The sequence below is a fragment of the Lachancea lanzarotensis genome, scaffold LALA0S09 (genome assembly GCF_000938715.1).
Source record: "Lachancea lanzarotensis genome assembly LALA0, scaffold LALA0S09, whole genome shotgun sequence".
Lineage (NCBI taxonomy): Eukaryota > Fungi > Ascomycota > Saccharomycetes > Saccharomycetales > Saccharomycetaceae > Lachancea > Lachancea lanzarotensis.
Window position 1 is genome coordinate 134,459 of NW_019212887.1, and position 20,083 is coordinate 154,541.

A 20,083-nucleotide genomic window follows, 5' to 3' on the forward strand; every position below is an offset into this window, starting at 1 on the left:
AAAGACGACGTCACAGTGTCATTTTTGACATATTTTCACTTTATTCTCAAATGACTGCGAAAATACAGGAAAATACACTTTTTTAGTAGCAAGGAACTCGAGTTTCAGAGCCTTGAATCAAGTTTAGAGTTGTTTCTTGACTAAAAGACGATGATGACAGGTTTACGGAGGATATCTAAAAACGGCGACAGATTAGGTAAAAGTGATATGCTCGAGAAACACTGTCGAATTGTGCGAGAATCCAGCAAAAGAGAATCTTCGCTACTGAAAATGTGTAGCCTGGGTCTACTATTGAGATTTCAGGAATAAGTCTTTCAGCGTCTGTCTTCTTGTACTTGTTTTCGTTATCACTCATCGAGCTGAGCTCGAAGCGACGTTGAGTATATTACAGCTCTTATCTGAAAAATAATGGTGAAGGCATCGCATCGCGGGAACCGATAGAACAAAGTGCGTCGAGAATCGAACATAAGGAAGGTCTGCAAGTTGATTTCGTGCTTTATTAAAAGCTAGGTAAACTCGCTCGAGAAAGTGCTTTTTTCACACTAACTTTTGAGCCACTCTTGGGCTTACAGCTCATCTTGAAAGATAATTTGGCAAAATGGAAAGAACCCCGTTGTTGAACGCCAAGAAACAAGGCACCGAGACTTATGGTGGCTATGTAAGTGATGGGAGGTCTGTGGAATCGGACGAAGTTTGTTTTAGCCGATTCCGGGAGATGAGTCCCGATCTGGAAGAGTCAGAAATTGCAGATCTGGCTATCCTAAAAGATTCATCGCATCTTAGAGTTGACACTACTTCTGTGGGTTACGAGGCCCGTGTAATATTGAAACAAGCTATACCGCTTACGTTAACGTTCTTCATGGAATACTCGCTGGCGGTGACATCCATGATCGTAATCGGGCACTATGGCACATCTGAAAATCTGGCATCGGCGTCATTGGCAGTCATGACTTTCAACATCACAGGTCTTGCTGTAATCGAAGGATTGTCCACCTCTCTTGATACATTCTGTGCCCAGGCGTATGGTGCTCAAAAATATCATAAAGTAGGGCTTTATTTTCTGCGCTGCACGGCCATGATGATGGTCGCAGCAGTTCCAGTAATTTTATTTTGGTGCAGCAGTGCATTTTGGCTGAAATTTGTAATTCCAGAACATCAATTACTCGCAGATGCGCAAACGTTTCTGCGAATTTCAGCGCTAGGCCTGCCCGGTCTCATATGGTTCGAAACGGGCAAACGGTTTGCTCAAGCTCAAGGTGTTTACGACGCGGGAACGTGGGTCCTATTGATCACTATCCCTACAAACGTATTGCTCAGTATAGTTCTGACCAAGAATTTTGGTATAGTTGGGGCTCCCATTGCTACGGCCATCAGCGATTGGCTTTCGGCATTGGCACTACTCATTTACTGTCGATATTTCGAGCCCAGGGTTGGCGACTGCTGGTATCCTTTCAATACCAGCTGGCACCACTTCAAGCGCCTATTTCAGCATTGGGGAGCTATGTGGAGCTTGGCATTTCCGGGACTAGTGATGGTCGAATCAGAATATTTGTCATTTGAAATTCTCACAATAATGACATCACGCTTTGGCGTCGAAGCGATCGCCGCTCAAGCAGTGGTAGCCAATGTGGGTTCTCTAGCGTACCAGATACCGCTTTCTATAGCTTGCGTAGTCTCCACACGCATAGCAGGCTACATTGGGACAGAAAACATCAAGAATGCAAAAATAGTCGTGCGCGCATCATATGCAGTTTCTGCAGGTGTCGGTTTATTTACTTGTTTGATTTTAGTCTTTGGAAGGAAATACTTGGCTCAGATTTTCACGAAAAATGATCAGGTAGTCACTGTCGCATTCCATTTAATGCCAATTTTGGCCATCAATCAACTTTATGACTCGGTGGCCATTTTCAGTGCAGCAGTTTTGAGATCTCAAGGAAGACAGGGCATCGGTGGTTTATTAAATGTGCTTGGTTACTATGTCATAGGAATTCCGCTTGGCGGATGGTTGGCTTTTGGTCCTTTAGATCTAGAATTGAAAGGATTATGGTATGGCTGTGGCACAGGTATTTTCACGCTGGCTATTTCCTTGACTTATTATGTGTTAAGAAGTAACTGGACTGAAATCTATGACGAATTCTTAGCCCGAGAGAGCGAAGACGCAGAGATAGACGGATTGGATGTAATAACGAGTTGCAGCTCATCACATTTGTAGAGATAGATCGTGCTTATAGTATGAGAGTCTGTATACTTAGTTTGGCATTTCTCAATATAACTATCCAAAAATTTGAATACCTGTGGTGTCCAGGTCAGCTGGTTGTTCGTGTTCTTCCTGGGACTCATACTCTTCATTGAAGTCTATGCGCTGCCCTAGCAGGCCGGCACAGAACTCATCTATTTGTTCGTCCGACCATTTGAACCCTCTATTTATTGGAGCTTCGTAATTTGCAATTGGTTCTTGAATGGTGAAGTTAAGTTTCCTGCCCTTCGAGGCCTTCGTATCAACGTTCTTTTTAATCTTATTATTGGACCGAGACGTCATGGCAATGGTAACGCCACTGCTTTCATTTTGTGCACTAGCAATCTTCTTGTCGACAAGATCATTCAGCAGTACACGATAGAAGTCTTCATCGTCAAAAATATAAGGATTATCACTAGTGTCCATGATTTTATTGTTCCTTTTCCTTGGATCGTAATTCTTGGGAATATCGAGATCTTCGTCGGAAGAATTCTCTGCTTCTGAGTCAACCACCGGTTTGAGCTCTTCGAGGTCACCCTTTTCTAGATCTTCCTCGAATCCAAGAGCAGCGACATTCCTTCTGTTGAGTCTAGTACGTTTTAAAAGTCTTGAGGTATCGGCGAGTTGATTTTCCACTTGAACGTCTGCCGGCTGGTGGATGGCTTTGAACTTGGATGAAGACATGATAGACTTTCCAGATGCCGATGCAACTTTCTGAGACCACTTGTGGAGAACGGCGTTACGATATTCCTTCAATTGAGCGTCAAGGTTATGCGATTGATCGCATAGCTCTGTAAAACTTCTCTTGTGCACTGTAGAAGATGTCTTCGAACCATCTCCGGTGGAGGATATCTTTTCGTTGACTTGAAACTCGCCACGAAAGTCAACCAATTGACCCATAACTTTCTCCAGCAACTTCATCGTCTTGGAAATGAGCTTTTCGTTTTTGGAAGACTCTTGCAAATATTTCTCGTACGATAGGTTTGTGAGTGGAAGCTCGTTGGCAGCATTGACAGCTTTCTGCAGCTTGATTCGGGCATCTAGAATATGGTCAAAAATGCAGTATTGTTCCAGGATGGCGAAACCCTTGACTGCATCTTTATGCGTTGTTTCTGAAAGCTTGTTTGCGGCAGAGCGGGCTTCTTGCCGTACAATCTCTGCCAGTCTTTGACGTTTCAACTCTGTATCCTCATCATCTTCGACAGCCCCTAAGTTGCTTTCTTCTTCGCTTGCCTCCCCCTCTTCTTCTATTTCCTCGTCTTCTGAATCTGTACGCATAGAGACACCACTATCGTCCGCTGACACTTCGCTTTCGGACTGTTCTCCATCATTTTCCGAATCTTGCGAACCCTCCCCTGAACTTTCCAACGTAGGTGCCTCATAGGCATTATTTCTGGATCCCTTTGTTCCTTGATATTTCTCGTCTCTTAGTGCGATGCCTTGGTCTCTTATATCCGATTTTCCAACGTTCACATAGTGAGATTTGGCCAATTGTCCGTCTTCGGATTCGGCCTCAGACTCATCGTCACCATTATGATCCTGGTGCTCAAAAACCGCTCTTTCGTTATCTTCTATATCGTAGTCTTGCACCGCTGGTTTATTGGCAAGAGCGGCAATCTGCTCGGACAATGATTTTGCCATTGTTTGGAAGTCCAAAATACGAATTTCGCTGCTGTTAGAAAAGCACAGTAATTCAGAAGCTCTCGGGAGTTTACGAAAGAGGTTAGTACTGTCTTACAGAGATAAACGGGCTGTCTAATTGTCGTAAATACAAGAGTTAGTTTAAGCTCATCTCATCTCATCGCCTGTAGTTTTTAGCCCATTGCCTTGTAATTTACCAAAAATTTTCATCTTCTAGTCGATCGAGTAGAGGGGTGGATAGAGAAACGGAGGGATGGCGCCGCGAGAATAAAACTGACAAAGGTATCCACCGCCTTTGAGCGGTCAGTTTGAATGTCTAGTATGTTGCAGTTAGCCTGCTCGATGGCTATACCTGTTTAAACATATTATGATATTCAGACTGAGTCTCTGGAGTTTCTTGGGACGATAGCCGTTCCATATCTTTGGATATGTCTTGTGTGCTTAGACACACAGCTGAAAAGCTTATCGTTAGGTACAAAAGAACGAAATGTGGATGGAAAATGAGATGCCATCTTACATGAATTCTAGATATCAATCTTTTACCATCAATGAAAGTGAAGAGCTCTCACATGGCTTTAAGTGCAAATGGAGAATATCCGAGGTAGAACCATTCGTGATAATACTCAATGATATCGGCCTCATAGACGTTAGAGAATCAGTAACTTGTAGTTGTTCAAGTAACTTGGATCATTGTCATCTCGTCACGTGATCACGGTACCGAGCCCAAGAAAAGAGACCACGTGACAAAAATCTCAATTTCAACTTTTTAGTCTCCAAGAAACAGCGTCTTTTCACACCTCAACGCGGAATTGAGAGAAGTAACGCCGTTACCATCCAATCAATGCGTCATATATACGTTTATCAATGCGCTTCTTGTGTCTTCTCTCCTAAACAATTGTCACTTCAACTTCAACAGTCACGTGACACGTGTCCAATGATAGCTCGAGTAGCAGAGTTTTATTATATACAGGTCTACTCGTCAATTTTATTCCATTCTGAACACTACTTTCTTCAAGATTTGAACTAAAAACCTTCAAACCAGTCCCTAGAAGACGATCAACCAGACCGAAATCACCCCTCCTGAATCGGGTTACGTGTCCTGCTACTGTTTTTCCGTTTGTCACCTTCCGTTATTCTGACAAAAATGTTCAACAAAACTGTATTTTTCCGTACTCTAGCCACTACTGCCAAATCCGTGAAACCTCCAATCCAATTATTTGGATTGGACGGCACTTACGCCACTGCTCTATTCACGGCAGCTGCGAAAACCACATCGGTCGAAAGTGCGTCGAAATCGCTAAACCAATTGGGACAGACCGTGGCCAAAGACCCAAAATTGAGCTCCATTTTGCACAACCCAGCCCTTTCCGCTCAGGACAGAGCTGTGGTGGTGGAAACTTTGAGCAAATCGCAATCTGATCTAGACGCCTCTGTTGCCAACTTGTTGAAAGTTTTGGGCGAAAACAACAGATTGGGCCTGTTCAACGACGTCAACGCTCAATTCTCCAAGTTGACTGACGCCTACAATGGTCTGGTGCAGGCTACCGTCACCACCGCACAGCCATTGGACTCTAAGCTCTTCAAGAGAGTCGAGAAGGCGCTAAGTGGATCCAGTCTTGTTGGCCAGGGTAAAACTTTGAAACTTGAAAATGTGGTTGACCCAGAGATTCAAGGTGGTCTAGTTGTCGAACTTGCCGACAGAACTGTGGACTTGTCCATCTCTTCCAAGATTCAAAAACTCAACCAGCTTTTGAAAGAGGCTATCTAAATGCAGAGTGAGGCAAAACGATAGATTGATAACATTACGAGCATCTGCAGTGCAGTAAAGACACACTACCATTCCGTACCCTGAGGAAACGAAAAAGATTCTTAAAAAAAAAAACAACGCACATAAATTTTTATGTCTTTATATTCATTAACGACTTGAACCAAGGAACTATACTCGTTTTCACGCCTAACCTATTGTTCGGCAGCTTTTTTTCCCTACAACTTTTGTGTTTAATTTTCCTTCTTGTTTCCGAAACCAGCCTTCATTTTGGCCTGCTTATCGGCTTCCCTTTGGCTCAAGAACTCCTTGTACTTGTCGATTGTAATACGACGCTGAGCATGCTCGTATTTTTCCAAATCGTGAAATTTCGTGCCACAGACTTGATCCCAGATAGTGAAGAAAGGTTGCGCATAATTCGTCTTGATGCCAAACTGTTGGTGGTGGATATCGTGGTAAACCGCGTTATTGGGGAAAATCCATTGAAATGGGTCCCAGGGAAGTGCATACCCGCAGTGGTCATCTACAGTTTTGAGGGTTGCAAAAGTGAACAAAATCACTTGTTCGCGGTGGGTGAGACGTGTTAGAATCGCCGCAATACCGGTTCCCAGCGTGTCGAGCAAAAAACCTTCCAATGGCGAGTTGTACAGCGCGCCGTAGGCGTAAGGGACATACAGCCGATGGTGTCTGGAATGGTACAGCCGATACAGCGTTTTGTTGGTGTGCATCAGACGATGCAGCCAGTATTGCCACGAATCGATGATGCAGAAGCCGACGAAAACTTTGGCCAGCGAAATCCCGTACGTGTAGCCCACGTAGATCGCCCTATTGGGCACCCAGCTGGGTGCTAGCTGTCTCAACTCCCACATCGCCCGTTGCTCGAACCCGGTGCTGGGAGCTGGATCCATATACAACATTGCGAGACCAGTGACGGACTGAATCATGTGCTGCAAAAGCACTTCCCCCAGCACTTCTTTCCGGCTGGCTTTATTCCGTTTCTGCACTTCCTCTGGTGGATGAATTCTGAAACGTTCTGCCAGCTCGAACGTATCGATGACGTGGAAAAACATCGAAAACGACCAGTACGCAACTACTGGCAAAACCAAAGAAAGTTGTCCATCTGTCAGCCAAGAAATCAAAGATTTTTGTTCTTGCACTTGCTCTAAAGGAGCCACGGCAGAGTCCAAAAACGAGTAGGTATTCTTCTCCAACCACTTAGTATTTACCAAGTTCATTTTCCCTTTTCCGCTTGCTAGACTCGGACTTAGAGTTCTTTAAGTTGCAATGGTATCTTCGATGCGATGAGTTGAAAGTTTACTCTTATTGAGTTGAATTTCAACCTATCTGAGCGAAACCGGGTGATCTTTGGCTTTTTGAACTGTAGCCGTCGTCTTTGGTGACCGTGAATTTCGGTTCGCTTTCTGGGTAGAACTTGGAACACTGACGCTCCACATCTCAGTCCAGAGACACCTTGAAATGTTTGGTGGGAATTGGTGCTGATATAGAATGGGATTGGAATAATTCGGGACGGAGTCCTTAGACTCCAGTAGCGTGTTTTTTTTTTCGCGTAGAATGGTGTGACAGAAAATAATTTCTTAGCGTCGTGTGACATAATTGTGGACCGTAGTGGTGGTTGGGTGGTGGTGGGTGGTAGTTTGTACTCGGGAAATTTCACAGCTCATAGCGGGGCCATTGTGGAGAGATTCTTTTGATAGCGCAGCCGTGCGGAAGAGATGAAAGTGAGATAAAGTCGTCAGTGAATGTAACGGTGAGTTTTTTCGCGATGTAAAAAAAAAAGGACTTATTTCCCGGTATGTGCAGACCGTTTGGGGGTATTTACAAGTTGGATGTGAGATGCGGGATGTGGGATGCACTGGGAATGAGTCGAGATTGCTTACAAAATGGCCTTGTCCGCTGAAGCACGCTCCGCAAATGCCAACTTGGCACGTTCACCCAAAGCACGAAGAATCGCAGATTGTTCCCTGGCGAAATTGCCCGTCCGCGGAATCACGGCGTGTTTGACGTGCGGCAGCACCGGGTTCCAGTGTTTACCCACGTCTCCCATCCGCCATTCGTCTTCCCAATGGATCTGACCCATGATCGTGGCTGTCTTGGCCAACGCTTCTCTCAGGTCCGCCACCGCTTCTTGGCCGTACGTGGGACGGTACTGTGCACTATACCACACATGGCCGTCCTCGTTTTTCTTACGTAGAGAGTCCGTTTTCTTGGTTTCCCGAACGTCTCTCAGATAACGCAATCGACACAAGTCTTGGTATAATTGCACGCCCTGGTCGTATGTGGGCAGATCCACGACCGCCATGCATCTCCAAACGTCTCTTCTCGTCGAGGGCTTTTTGTTGGACCAATCTGGACGCTTGAACTGCATATCGATCTGATGCTGCGCGAACACAGGCATTTGCGAGTATATTACCTGGCCGCTCTCTAAATTGCGGAACAGAAAGACTTGTGGTGCAAAACCAGCTTTTTGCAGCCATTGTGCAGTGCGGAAACGAGAAGCTGCTACCATTGGAATGGAAATTGGGGAGTATGGATGGTTTCTGGAGCAGTTGATGTTCTAGCAGAACCCAATGAGTTTAATGCTCTTCTCGTCTCATCAAGTTATTGCAGGAACACTTTCCTAAAATTTTCAGTCACGAGACTTGTACAGCTTAGGTAATTTGTCAACTACACGTGAGAAACACGTGGCATCTTAGAAATTCGTTACCACCGCTCAGCTCCGAGACGCAGATCCGAGACGCGGAGAGAGACACTCCATTCCCCTCATGTTTGTTGATTTTGACAACTAATGCTTTCTGGGCTTATCGTTAAATGCAGGTTTTTCGAGGAGTCCAGGTGAGGGTTCTCAGCTGAAATTTTTAACCCGATAGCGTGGGGGCCAAATAAATTGTGAACTCGAATCGCTGGATCTTTCTGTGCTAATTCCAGTAAGGGTTCTTTTGACGTCTTATCTGGGAGTTTGATCAAATTTGGTTAATCATAATGAGAGTTTTCAAGTCCAAGGCCTATAGAATGACATGGGCAGTGTCGAAAAGAATGTCGCCAGGATCGTCCCCTCAGAAACCTTAACGATTGCAAAAAAGGCCTTTTCCAAAAGAAGGCTTTCCTTACAAAAAGCTTCTCCTCAAAATACAACAGTCAGTTTCCAATTCCAGGAAGAAAGTAAGGTAAACCTTCTTTTCAGTTTTGAGGCCATAAAGATCTCAAATTCAGCGGATTTTAGGCCCCATTCGACGCCAGTGGCCATAAATTTACTGTGTAAACTACCGCATAGACCAATCACAGATCATGAGCGTTCAATTGATGATTCATAGCCGGAAGTTGGCGTGGGCTGAAATTCGTGTGGGGTTCATATCATTTATATCAATATTTACTCGATGACAGATCACTTTGTACCTTCGTGACATTTCAAGTCCCTGCAATTGCCTATACCTAACGCAAGCAGATAACAACCGTCGAATAACGATGAGGAAACTATTTTGTGATAGTGTTTGTGTTTCTGTGATCTTTTCTGGCTGCCTTGTTTCAACAACATCTCGAGAACGATCTGGCTCGATTCTCGAGATTTAGTCCTCTATCTCAAAAAATGACCTCAAGACGCCATGACTTTTGATATTCTCGCCCTTCTCAGTTACAATGTCAGATTCGCAGGAACTGTCATCACCCACTCCAGCTGCTGCTACGCATCCCAAAACAGTCTAAGCTTTGATAAAACGGGCCAAAAAAAAAAAAACCAGAAGCTATGTACCGTACAGCACATACGGTCTTGCAGCTTGTAATGGAGGATTCAGCTTCCATATGCTAGTGTATTGATAGCTAAACTGACGCTCGAATACCTTAATGACTTCTTGATTTCACCATCACCGTCTAAGAAGATCGGTACTTTGATAGTTTATTTGATGGACTGCCTCATCACATTCAAATAACCCATAAGCCTGCAATAAGGCTGAGCTCTGTGGTTTCAGCGATTCTATATCATCGGGCCACTACCTCTGGTTCAGTTCCAGTCAATTGCAGCCATAAATTCTCGAGCATTACATCCTTCGCCCGCTTTACTGCGAATTTACCGAGCTGTAGTTCTGGACAAGGGTGAAGGGCGTGGAAACAAAGACAAACTCAGACATTTTACCATCTTCACATTCACTACTGAAGCATCATGCTAGAGGCAGCTTTTACGGTGCTGCCAACGACCAGACTCGAAGCTGAATTGCAGATGCCATACCTGCACGAGCCGGGACATGTAGATATGCTGTATGAGGTTAACGGCTTGGTTCAAGATTCTAAGCTGCGGAAACTGTTTCAAAAATGCGAATCGTGTGGTGCGGGAATCATGGATAAATGCGTGATGCATCAAGACCAGTGGGTCTGTGCTTTTTGCAACAAGTTTAATCCGATTATAGAAAAGGCACCGGCAACTCCTTACGAGGTAGAAGTCGCAGAGACACCATCAAACATGGAACCTTCAACTTTTGACAACGTTTTGATAATTGACTTGTTATTTAATACACCAGAAGAACTGCAATCGATAAAAGATCTGGTGGTTACCAGAATCCAAACCGGAAGACCAGACGCTAGATATGGACTGATAACTCTATTCAATGGAGGCGTCAATTTACACACTGCTATGACACAGCATGCTTTTTCTGTTGATGATAGCAGTATCTCAGCAAAGGCTAAGTCCCTTGATACTGAACACTTTATTCAAAAACTACGGCCAGTCGATAGTCTGTCACTAACAACTGATCAACTGATACATGCCTTGAACAGTTTGGCACCCCTGAGTTTTGACAGTAAAGACCAAAGGCCCAAACGAGCTACTGGTCTGGCTTTTTTTCTGGCAAATATCTACTCTCACAGACAAGCAGCTGTATGTCCAGTTTCAGTAACCGCCTTCATCAATGGACCTTGCACCGTGGGACCAGGGAAAGTCATCCCAAAAAGCAAAAAATACCACATGAGACAGCATCATGAGTTAGACGCACGTCGGGACAAATATTTCAATCCCGCCAGGGCCTTTTATCAGCAGCTTACCGAGGAAATTGAGGTACGGCTTTTCATCTCTAATTTGGACCAGATTGGGGTTGTCGAGATGATGCCGGTTTGTGTGGAAGTGGAGCAATTTGATTCTTTTACCGATTATCGCTTCATGAATTTAGCACTGAAATGGTGGCCTGATGAAGTTATCAGCAATGAAATAACGGTTTTTGTTCCCAAGAATTTAAGTATCGACGGTTGCTTTGGACTTGTTTCTAAGCTCAAACCTTCACAAAGAACCTACAGTGATACCCCTTGTGGGATATCTGGAACAAACAGATGGCGATCATGGTTATCAAGACCCTCTTTAGCCTTCTCTTTCCAGATAGGTACACAGGCAACGAAAGACGAGTCATTTGACGTGGCACCCGTCCACTCAATCGTTCAAGTGCAGTACAGCTATGTACGAAATGGTAAGAGATACATCAAGGTTGATGCGCTGATGATAACAACGACAAACGCCCACATGTCTGGCTCTTGGTCAGTTGCCAAAAGTCTTAATATTTCAGTGGCACTTACGTGCCTCATGAAGCAAATTGCATACAGCCAACTTGTGAAAGGGAGAACGCACGCGCTTCACCTACAGGAGTGGCAAACACGGATAGACAAGCTTGCCGCGAGGCATTTCAAAACTTTCTCCAAAAACTACTCTAAGTTTCTGGAGTATTTGTATTATCTTAAGTGGACCACACTTCTTCAAAAGCGTAACACTTCACCGGATGAAGCTGCCCTATACCAGCACACAATTTTGACCCAGAACAGGGAGATATCAGAACTTTTATGCAAGCCCCGAGTGACATTATTCACCAATGACGCAAAGTCTGAGATTTTAAGCTTAAATGCGCAACTCATGCATCAAAACCAGGCCATGTGTGTGGATTTCGGCATTCTTGTTCTTATAAGATACTCTGAGGACAATGCCTTGCCCTTGAAACGGGCTCAAGAGCTGGCCGATGAATTGATCGCCACAAGGTATCTACCAGCAAGAGTCGAGAAAACGGCCGTAAATGGTAGCCAAGATCGCTACTTCATCTCTAGGTTGGTACCAGACAACAACTCTAACACAGAGGCTCTCTCTTTAGGAGAATTTAGCGGACTAGTACGCAAACTAGCTATGTGCGTTTGAGAGGAGTGTTTGGGAAGTCTATAGGGATCAAAGATTTGAGAAGGACATTTCATAAGACTCGGAACTCTACGACTTGTGTTAAGCTTTGCAGCAGGTTTTTTTTGCATGTCTTTGAGACAACGATGGCTCGAGTCTTGGATTGGGGTTCTCAGCGGCTAATGTCACCATTTATTTCAACACGAGATTCATTACTTTCTCAAAAACATCATCGATCTGATCTCTAAGAATTGGTCTTTCCGGGGACACAGGTTTCTTCCTTAATATCAAGTTGGCAAGACCTAATATATTCAGCAAACATGAACTTTTCAGTTCGATTGAAAGAGAGTCATGCAACAAACAGAAATGAGGCAGCCTTTTCGAGCTACTTCGACGCTTCCGGTGCACTCAAGGACTCAATGCTCAATTGTGCTAGTCTCACCGCAGTATTTCTTGAGTTTGATACAGTGAAGTTTGAAAACATGTTGTGTATTTGAGAGGTATTCTCCTTCACCATGATTCCGGTGCGTGCGAGGACGACGACATCGTCATTTTGTTCAGATCTGCCATTCCATGAGTTTTTTGCCCGTAAATTTGTCAACTCGTTTCTATACTTATCGCCAGTGACTAACCCGACAAAGGCTAATCATAGTATCATCTTCTTCGGCAACTCAACATGAATTGTACTGACCTACACGTTACTTACTCCAAGTACACATAGTACACTCACTGACAGTTAGAATCGGCTATATGAGTACCTCATAAGAATACCATTTTTTCCCGTCTCTTGCGTCGTATGATCCTTAAGCAGCCAGAACGAACTCACCGCACCTAAAGCCAACACTCGACCCCGAAACTATCTCAACATTTGTACCAAACTCAAATCTAAACGGACGGAATCTTTACATGCTCGACCATGCTCATATTTCACCACCCAGGGAAACATGATGAGGCATTCTCTCAAGTTTGAACAAAGCAACGAAAAACTGTCCTTCCATCAGAAACAATGTATATTATACAAACAAGTGTCTCGGAATTTAGTCATAACCATTAAAGTACTACCTTGAGGTACTCTTTCCCTATTTTCCTGACATTGAGATTTGTATACTTGTCCGTCGCTCCACATAACGTGATAGTTCCTGCAAGTATTGGATCTATAGAAGTTGGTAAAATTCAAGAACCGCTTGCGTCAAAATCGAGCTCCAAACCAGATAATTGGAACCATTAGAGACCTGTATTGCCATTCCTTTGATTGCAATAATTACTAGCTACCCACAACTAAAAAGCTGACACTTTTTTGCTGCAAATTCGGCTGAGTTTTGAATTAGATTCATGAGCAGCATCACCACCAGCCAAAATGCCAGTTTTTGCATACCAGTTGGGCTTACAAGTCTTCAGAAAGACCTAATCGAGATACTCATCTCAACGCATGCCAAATCGCTATTACAGTTGTGCAATAAACAAGATCCCATAAAAACACTTGAGGATGGTGAAAACGGTGCTAAATTGACGCTGCCTGCATTATCGCCCGAACAATTAACGTCACTGTTGTCCACAAATATTCGGGCTATCGCAAATCATCCTTGTCTTTTGGTGGAACACTATATGCCTCGAAAATTGTTACTGATGGAACCTGGGGATAGACTGATAGATACAAGTGATAAATTTCAAAAAATGGCTGCACTTCTCGACTCACTGCGTTACAGAGACCGCAAAAGATTTCCAAACGCCCTGCAAATTGCAGTGATATCGCATAGTGTGAAAGAGTTGGATCTTATCGAGGGTTACCTTTTGGGAAAGTCCGTTAAGCTCAAGCGGCTTTCTGGAACGAGTTTATTCGACGAAAAGCATCTTTATGGAGAGCCTGAAACGGATTCCAGCACACCAGTACGGTCCACAGGTAATTCCAAAGAAGACTACGATTATGGAAAACGCAAGAGCAGAACCTCAAAAGGTGACTTTCGTGATTGGCTGTTTGTGGCCACGTCTACGCACTTGGCTCGAGCTCCAGATCTGTTAGATGGCTATAGTATAGATCTCGTCATAGGGTTTGATCCATTGATAGATGAGAACCTCGAATGTTTTGCAAGGATGAGAAGCGCCGGCAAAAAAGTTCCTCTTGTGAAACTACTGGTGAAAGATTCACCAGATCATTACTCTATGGTTCATCGTCATGCGAAGAGCGTGGATGATCTTTTTATGGACTCACTTCTACATTTTGTGAAACATAGACAGACGATCACACATGATGATGGGACTGGTTGGCTGCGCCAATTTGCAGAGGAGCTTTTGAAAGAGACTGTTCCCGACCCAGCTTTAATACCGACATGCAGCCTCGCAAATAAATACTCCCAAATGGACCTTCTGGAATCGGTGACCAAATTCCAGTCCCTTTCACCACTCTCTACGATAGATTTCAAACTTGAGCCCGTGAATCAAGATCTTGATATCAAGACATATCAGAGTGTTCTGATGGATCGCATTGTTCAGAGGCTCACTGCTTGTGATGCAGAATATTTCGCCCGCGAAAAAGAGATACTCGACAAGAGAGTTCAAGAGACGATACGTCAAAATAAGCTGGACGAACTAAAAGTAGATGCGGCTACTATATTCAAGCAAAGCAGGGAGGACGAAGGCCCCGCCCTCGAGTCAGCCAAAAAATTAAGCAAAGCACAGGCAGACGATTTGAAACTGCGAGAGCGCTTGAAATTCCTTTCTGAGCAAAAGGCATCTTTTGAAGGCAGATTAGGTGACGACACAACACCGCTTTCGTCCCAAATCAGCGCACTATCCGCTGATTTAGAAGTTTTGAAGGGAGAAAGAGATACTGAAAAACAAGCTAACGTTCAAAGATCTATGGAAAACGACGAACTTCGAGCCCGTTACCAATCTGAGTCATCGAACGCTGCCAGTAAATCTATGGTTCTACAACAATTGCGAGAACGTCGTGACGAACTCAAAGCCAGGCTTTCAGGACCAGCGGTCAGTCTGTTTTCCAGAAGCGCACTGGAACACGAAACAGCGCTGAAGGAGCAATTAATACAAATAGTCCGGCAGTCTCAGTTCACCCAAGGTTATGTTAAGAAAATACAGAAACAATACTTTCTCAACGGCTCTCAAAGCTCAACTAAAGGTGGCGGTACATCCCGTTCGCGTCGTCAAAGGAACTGAAGTATATTAGATGAAGTGCCTGCCACTCTAAGTAGCATCAACTAGTCTACTCTCACAACAATGCAGATCCACATGAATGTCAAATCCGTTTTCTATAAAGACTTTTAATGTACAACGAGTCGAACCAGAGGAGCGGAACCCCGGGGCACGAGGGGGAAACAGATTGTTGAGGGCAATCTGTTAGTGTGTGCTATATCTCGAGTTTAAAGAGTTTCCACAAATAAGCAGCTGCATTATAGCCGTCATTGGTAGACGCGAAGGATTCATGCTCCAGTTTTTTTACTTCGGCATCCTCCAGTAGTTTGCGGGTCCCCATTGTTCGAAGAATTGACACCACAACGTCTGTAACGAACTCGGGATGGCCCTGCAAGGTGAATAGTTTATTCTTTCTATAAAGTCCCTGGATAGCGCACTTGGACGAATACCCGAGATTGGTATATCCCGATGGTACATCGTAGACTATATCGTTATGGATCTCTGCAATCTGTATGGAATCCACAGGGTTATCGCCCGGTTTCTGGAGCAAACCGAGTTTCTTTGCTTCTGGTGTTAACTGAACGGAGACAATCCCACCCTCAAACCCTTTGACATTTCTGTTCACCGTGCATCCTAAGCTGGAAGCCACAATTTGATGCCCAAAACATACACCGGCTACCGGTGGAAACCCTTCTGTCGTTAAAACCGTTGAAAGTAATTCTCTCAATCGGACGATCCAGCCAGTGCTGGTGTCAAATGCATCAAACTGGGACCCAGTGATATAGATACCATCAAAATTCCGGAGCTGCTCAAGTGAAGGAAAATGATCTTTATGAACATTGAAAGTGACGTATTCTGCTTCGTCCCTTGCAGCTCGTGTCTGTTCTAACATAGTCACAGCCATATCAGCAAAGTCACCATACTTTGCCAGATTCTCTTTGGCAAAATCGGCATTGATGATGGCAATCTTCATGTCCGAACGTTCTATTGAAAAGTGTGGGACTGATGGCTAGTATCAGTGTCAAACACCAGTAGCTCTGGAAATTTTTAGTTGGCCACAGGGATGAATCAATCAAATGCGATCGCTGGTGGATATAGTCCAGAGTGTCCAACTCAGATCATCAAGATCTGTGATCGATCAGCTTATCTTGAAAGAGGGCTTCTTGTTTATGTAGGAGTGTTTATCTGAGTATACATTGAACGACAGAATGATGAATAGTGATAATAGTAGTCGAAATCCACAATGCTAACAGCGGGAAACTCCATGCAATGTTGAGCGACTTTGTTAACCAGGTATGACAATGCACCGCCAGTTTCTCTGGTCATGAGCTTTTTTTTTTGTTCTCGTTTCTCTCTTACATGACAGCTTTTCCTATTATAAAAAGTTGATTTTGATGAAAGTAATGGTCTCAATGGGCATATCCTAACGCTAATCTCACCAATATTTGACGTAATCCTTTCATGTCCTGTACGAGTCCCTTCTGTCCTTAGCTTTTGGCTCGAGTATTCGATAGACAATTATTCACTGAAAATGCAGATTTGTATTAGCTCTTCGTTAGCCACACCTGGTATCGTGTTTCGATGTGTGGATCTCACACTAGATTTTGAGAATCTATATGCAAATTTATCGCAACATTTTTCTGTCACTGTCCGTAAGCATGTGCGAACCCCTTCTCTTGTCACCACGCTTTTCGGGCTGGGAGCTACCATAATAACTCTTCGCTCTTGCAAACCCGAGAATGAAGTTCGAGCTAAAGCACCAGATAGCTAGCCCCGAAAGAACAACGCACAGCGTTTTCCAACCCAACGGTTCCACGAAGGAGTTTACGACGTCACCTATTAGTTTGGCACTGATGGCGGTCCTAGCACGAAAGAATACATCATTATTTCGAGACATGCACTTATGCCACGCAGTGCATTGTTCTTCCAAGGCCTCTACTCTTGTACTCTGATCGCAATGATTCAGATCGTAGTTTCTCAGGCACTGGATCGATTCGTGCTTTAGTTCTAATTTGGCCACCTCCCATGCAGATCTCAAGTCTGCTTTTAAAGACCTCATGAAGATCAATGCAAGAGAGAAAAGTAGCAATGCTGTCAGTGCGTTCAGGAAAATTTGAAGGTACGACGTGACCAGATAAGAAGTTCGCGAAGCAGGATGAGAATAAGAAGACCACGGATTCGGCAATTGAAGTGAATTAGGCTTCTCAAATGTCGCGTTTTCACTTCGTGAATACATCTCTGGATGCGGATAGTAGAAATGATTATTGTTGATTGAGATTTGTATGGGCTGTTGTTTGGATCTGTGCCGCAGTTCAGAGAGATCTTCTGGACTCAAGTCTAGGCCCGTAGGACTCTTGGAATACCTTGTTTCGAATGCTTGGTTATCGGCTCTTTCTTGCTGCTCTCCACAATCGTCCACCTCATCGTCATGCAATTGATCCAATTTTGTTGCGGCAGCAACACCTAGGCTTGTGGGTGACAAAAGTGCTTTTATTACCGCTTTACTACTTGGTCCTGTCGAACTAGAACTTTCATCAGTGACGGATTCTGATTCATCCAAAAGGTCGTTTTCGACAACGGAATCATCGTTGTCGTTATCATCATTATCATTATCATCAACAACAGAATCCACATCCATCTCGTCGCTGTAATCACACTCAAATGTAGACTGTCGCAGTGGTGATGGACTTGACGGTACATGAGGCATGATTCTGTCCATCAATTTCTGCGATAGTTGTTGTTTTTGATTCTCGATTCCAGGCTCATTCTCGCATATTTTCAATTCCAGGATGGCCTCCAAATCCCTCTCATTCACTACCGATTCTTTATCGACTATCGTCAGGTTACTGAACTCATCCATGACAGTAGGCAGGCAAGAGGAATTGTACCAATTCGTGGTGTTCTCATCACTTTTGATCATCGACTGTTTAATTTCAATGTTGATGCGATGCTCATCGATCACTTTGTCTTACTGAGACACTTTAGTCGAGCTAACAACGGTCGACGTTATAAAGCAGTTCATGGTTCTAAAAATCGACTCTGTTCATCGTGTTGGTTTAGCTATAACTACTCATGTTTACATGTGGAAGTTTGACCGTTTTCAAAATCGCGATCCGTCTTGTAGAGCGTATCCAAAAAGCCAACAAGTAATCGATCGACAATCCCTCTGGTTTGTATGCTACCTGCAACCCCATATAGAGCACTGGTTCCGTCAGAAGCTGGTCCTTGCTTGGTTGTAGCACTCAATTCGTTAACACACCCATGCAGTATGCGTGTAAGGTCATCGATAGCGGATCTCGTGAGCCAGGTAACAGCTAAATGAAGAGCTGGGGGATCTTGTAGCGTGCTCAAATGCCAGCCCTTACTGGTCAATTTGTCGGCAAGGTCATATATGTTAATCTCAGAGGATTTGACAGCAATGACAGAACAGACTGGGTCCCCTACAATTTGAAGTTGGGGAATTTGGTCTTGGACATATTTCTTCAATTTTCTGGTTGTGCCAATAATTTCTTTACAGGAATCGATGTAGCCCTGTTGACCCATGTGTATCATTGTTGCCCAGCAGCCCACGACAAGTGCGCCTGGCCGACTTCCTGCGAGAGTCGGCGAACCGTATAGTCCACCGCACCAATCTGTTGATAAATAATATTGATACTTCCTCAACTCACGGTTTCTGTACATTATGATGGAAGAGCCCTTAGGAGCAAACCCGTATTTGTGGGTGTCGCACGATATTGAAGTGACGCCGTTAACTCTGAAGTCAAAAGGTGGTATATCTTTGAAGCCCGCGTGTTCCATGTGTGCAATGACAAAAGATCCCAAGCAGCAGTCTACGTGCAGCGGAATCTTGTATTTTTGTGCCAGATTTCCTAGGCCTTCAATGTCGTCGACGATTCCGTGTGGGAAGTTTGGAGCAGAACCCACAAGCAATACGGTATTTTTGTTTATAAGTCTTTTCACTCTTTTGAGATCAACTTTGAAGGTCTTGGGGTCTAACGGGGCACTTCTCAAGGTCATACCAAAATAATACGCGGCTTTGGCAAAAGCTGCATGGGCTGTAACGGGTGCAATGATTTCTGGGTTTTGACAGCCTTTGCGATGTAATCCGTACATTTTGGCACTCAAACACGCTAGTAAGAGCGACTCGGTTCCTCCCGAAGTAGTGGTGCCACACCCAGTAGTCTTAGGAGCATGGAACATTTCGAGTACCATGGACACCACTTCAGATTCCATCTTTCTTACAGCAGGAAACACATCTGGATGCAGCTGGTTGGAAACACAGTACTTTTCGTAGGCCTGACTTTGCAGATGTATCAAATCCTCACCACCATGATATACGGCGCCCGATACTTTGCCTGCTTCCCAGTCCGCATGGGTCAGGACCTTTTGGGATAGGTCCAATTCTTCGAGTACTTGATCGTCGCTCCAGCCCTTGGAGGGAAGAGTATTGAAATTTGTCAAAAGATCATTCTGCTGCATAAGACTGTTTTCCAGGCCAGCCAACGATTTGTCAACCTCCTTGTCGATCTTGGATCTCAATAAGAACGATCCACTCAAATACTGGAATACTGGTCCCAGTGTATGAGCCTTGAGCATTTTGACGGACTGTTTGAGCCCAAATCCACCCACATAGTACCAGACCCATTTGAATGCCTTGTACAATAGTGCTGCCACGATAAGGAGCTTGCAAAAACCAAGATCTAATTCGTAAACCGCATCGAATGAGAGTTGCGGATAGGATATATGCAGTCTGGCCATTTTGGACAATATCAAAGTAGAGACTTCTGCAGCTCAGACAAGTCAGGTTCTACTAAACCTTCAATTTGGTGCTGGTTCAAGACAGCTGTGAAGTTTACAGAACTCCGGACCTGAGCGTTTTTCTTTTTGAAGCAGCAAATGGAGAAACACCGTGTGAAGAAAGACGAAAGGTGAAAAAACGACAGAATTCAAGTCGCTGAATGGCTTCCTTTTGACGGTTGCGGCGTACGGGGAAAACCTTACCTGGAACGTAGTATTTGTGCTTGCTTGCAAATGGTTTTCCACTGTTTTTTAAGCATGTTTAGAGGGGGGGGCAATATACTTTAACTGAGAGCCGGTAAGGCACTTTTACTATGGAGTAAACTTGAAGAGCAGAAGCAAG

At 44.2% G+C, this 20,083-nt stretch overlaps 10 protein-coding genes across 10 annotated transcripts; 4 read left to right on the forward strand and 6 right to left on the reverse strand.

The window, feature by feature from the left end:
- Positions 1 to 598: 598 nt before the first annotated feature.
- On the forward strand, positions 599 to 2,212 carry LALA0_S09e01662g (LALA0S09e01662g1_1; the record flags this gene model as incomplete). Its single annotated transcript, XM_022770642.1, has 1 exon — positions 599 to 2,212. The coding sequence occupies one exon, from the start codon at positions 599 to 601 to the stop codon at positions 2,210 to 2,212; it is 1,614 nt and encodes a 537-aa protein (XP_022629962.1).
- A 60-nt stretch (positions 2,213 to 2,272) lies between these two features.
- BFR2 (LALA0S09e01684g1_1) lies at positions 2,273 to 3,877 on the reverse strand (the record flags this gene model as incomplete). The annotated part of the gene is made up of 1 exon (XM_022770643.1): positions 2,273 to 3,877. The coding sequence occupies one exon, from the start codon at positions 3,875 to 3,877 to the stop codon at positions 2,273 to 2,275; it is 1,605 nt and encodes a 534-aa protein (XP_022629963.1).
- Positions 3,878 to 5,021: 1,144 nt separating this feature from the next.
- ATP5 (LALA0S09e01706g1_1) lies at positions 5,022 to 5,645 on the forward strand (the record flags this gene model as incomplete). The annotated part of the gene is made up of 1 exon (XM_022770645.1): positions 5,022 to 5,645. The coding sequence occupies one exon, from the start codon at positions 5,022 to 5,024 to the stop codon at positions 5,643 to 5,645; it is 624 nt and encodes a 207-aa protein (XP_022629964.1).
- Positions 5,646 to 5,875: 230 nt separating this feature from the next.
- Positions 5,876 to 6,877, reverse strand: SUR2 (LALA0S09e01728g1_1; the record flags this gene model as incomplete). Its single annotated transcript, XM_022770646.1, has 1 exon — positions 5,876 to 6,877. One exon carries the CDS (start codon positions 6,875 to 6,877, stop codon positions 5,876 to 5,878), a length of 1,002 nt encoding a protein of 333 aa, XP_022629965.1.
- A 659-nt stretch (positions 6,878 to 7,536) lies between these two features.
- On the reverse strand, positions 7,537 to 8,169 carry MHR1 (LALA0S09e01750g1_1; the record flags this gene model as incomplete). Its single annotated transcript, XM_022770647.1, has 1 exon — positions 7,537 to 8,169. The coding sequence occupies one exon, from the start codon at positions 8,167 to 8,169 to the stop codon at positions 7,537 to 7,539; it is 633 nt and encodes a 210-aa protein (XP_022629966.1).
- A 1,647-nt stretch (positions 8,170 to 9,816) lies between these two features.
- On the forward strand, positions 9,817 to 11,820 carry NEL1 (LALA0S09e01772g1_1; the record flags this gene model as incomplete). Its single annotated transcript, XM_022770648.1, has 1 exon — positions 9,817 to 11,820. The coding sequence occupies one exon, from the start codon at positions 9,817 to 9,819 to the stop codon at positions 11,818 to 11,820; it is 2,004 nt and encodes a 667-aa protein (XP_022629967.1).
- A 1,308-nt stretch (positions 11,821 to 13,128) lies between these two features.
- Positions 13,129 to 14,967, forward strand: HDA2 (LALA0S09e01794g1_1; the record flags this gene model as incomplete). The annotated part of the gene is made up of 1 exon (XM_022770649.1): positions 13,129 to 14,967. One exon carries the CDS (start codon positions 13,129 to 13,131, stop codon positions 14,965 to 14,967), a length of 1,839 nt encoding a protein of 612 aa, XP_022629968.1.
- Positions 14,968 to 15,157: 190 nt separating this feature from the next.
- LALA0_S09e01816g (LALA0S09e01816g1_1) lies at positions 15,158 to 15,916 on the reverse strand (the record flags this gene model as incomplete). The annotated part of the gene is made up of 1 exon (XM_022770650.1): positions 15,158 to 15,916. The coding sequence occupies one exon, from the start codon at positions 15,914 to 15,916 to the stop codon at positions 15,158 to 15,160; it is 759 nt and encodes a 252-aa protein (XP_022629969.1).
- A 651-nt stretch (positions 15,917 to 16,567) lies between these two features.
- BRL1 (LALA0S09e01838g1_1) lies at positions 16,568 to 17,803 on the reverse strand (the record flags this gene model as incomplete). The annotated part of the gene is made up of 1 exon (XM_022770651.1): positions 16,568 to 17,803. One exon carries the CDS (start codon positions 17,801 to 17,803, stop codon positions 16,568 to 16,570), a length of 1,236 nt encoding a protein of 411 aa, XP_022629970.1.
- A 206-nt stretch (positions 17,804 to 18,009) lies between these two features.
- On the reverse strand, positions 18,010 to 19,701 carry DPL1 (LALA0S09e01860g1_1; the record flags this gene model as incomplete). Its single annotated transcript, XM_022770652.1, has 1 exon — positions 18,010 to 19,701. One exon carries the CDS (start codon positions 19,699 to 19,701, stop codon positions 18,010 to 18,012), a length of 1,692 nt encoding a protein of 563 aa, XP_022629971.1.
- Positions 19,702 to 20,083: the final 382 nt, after the last annotated feature.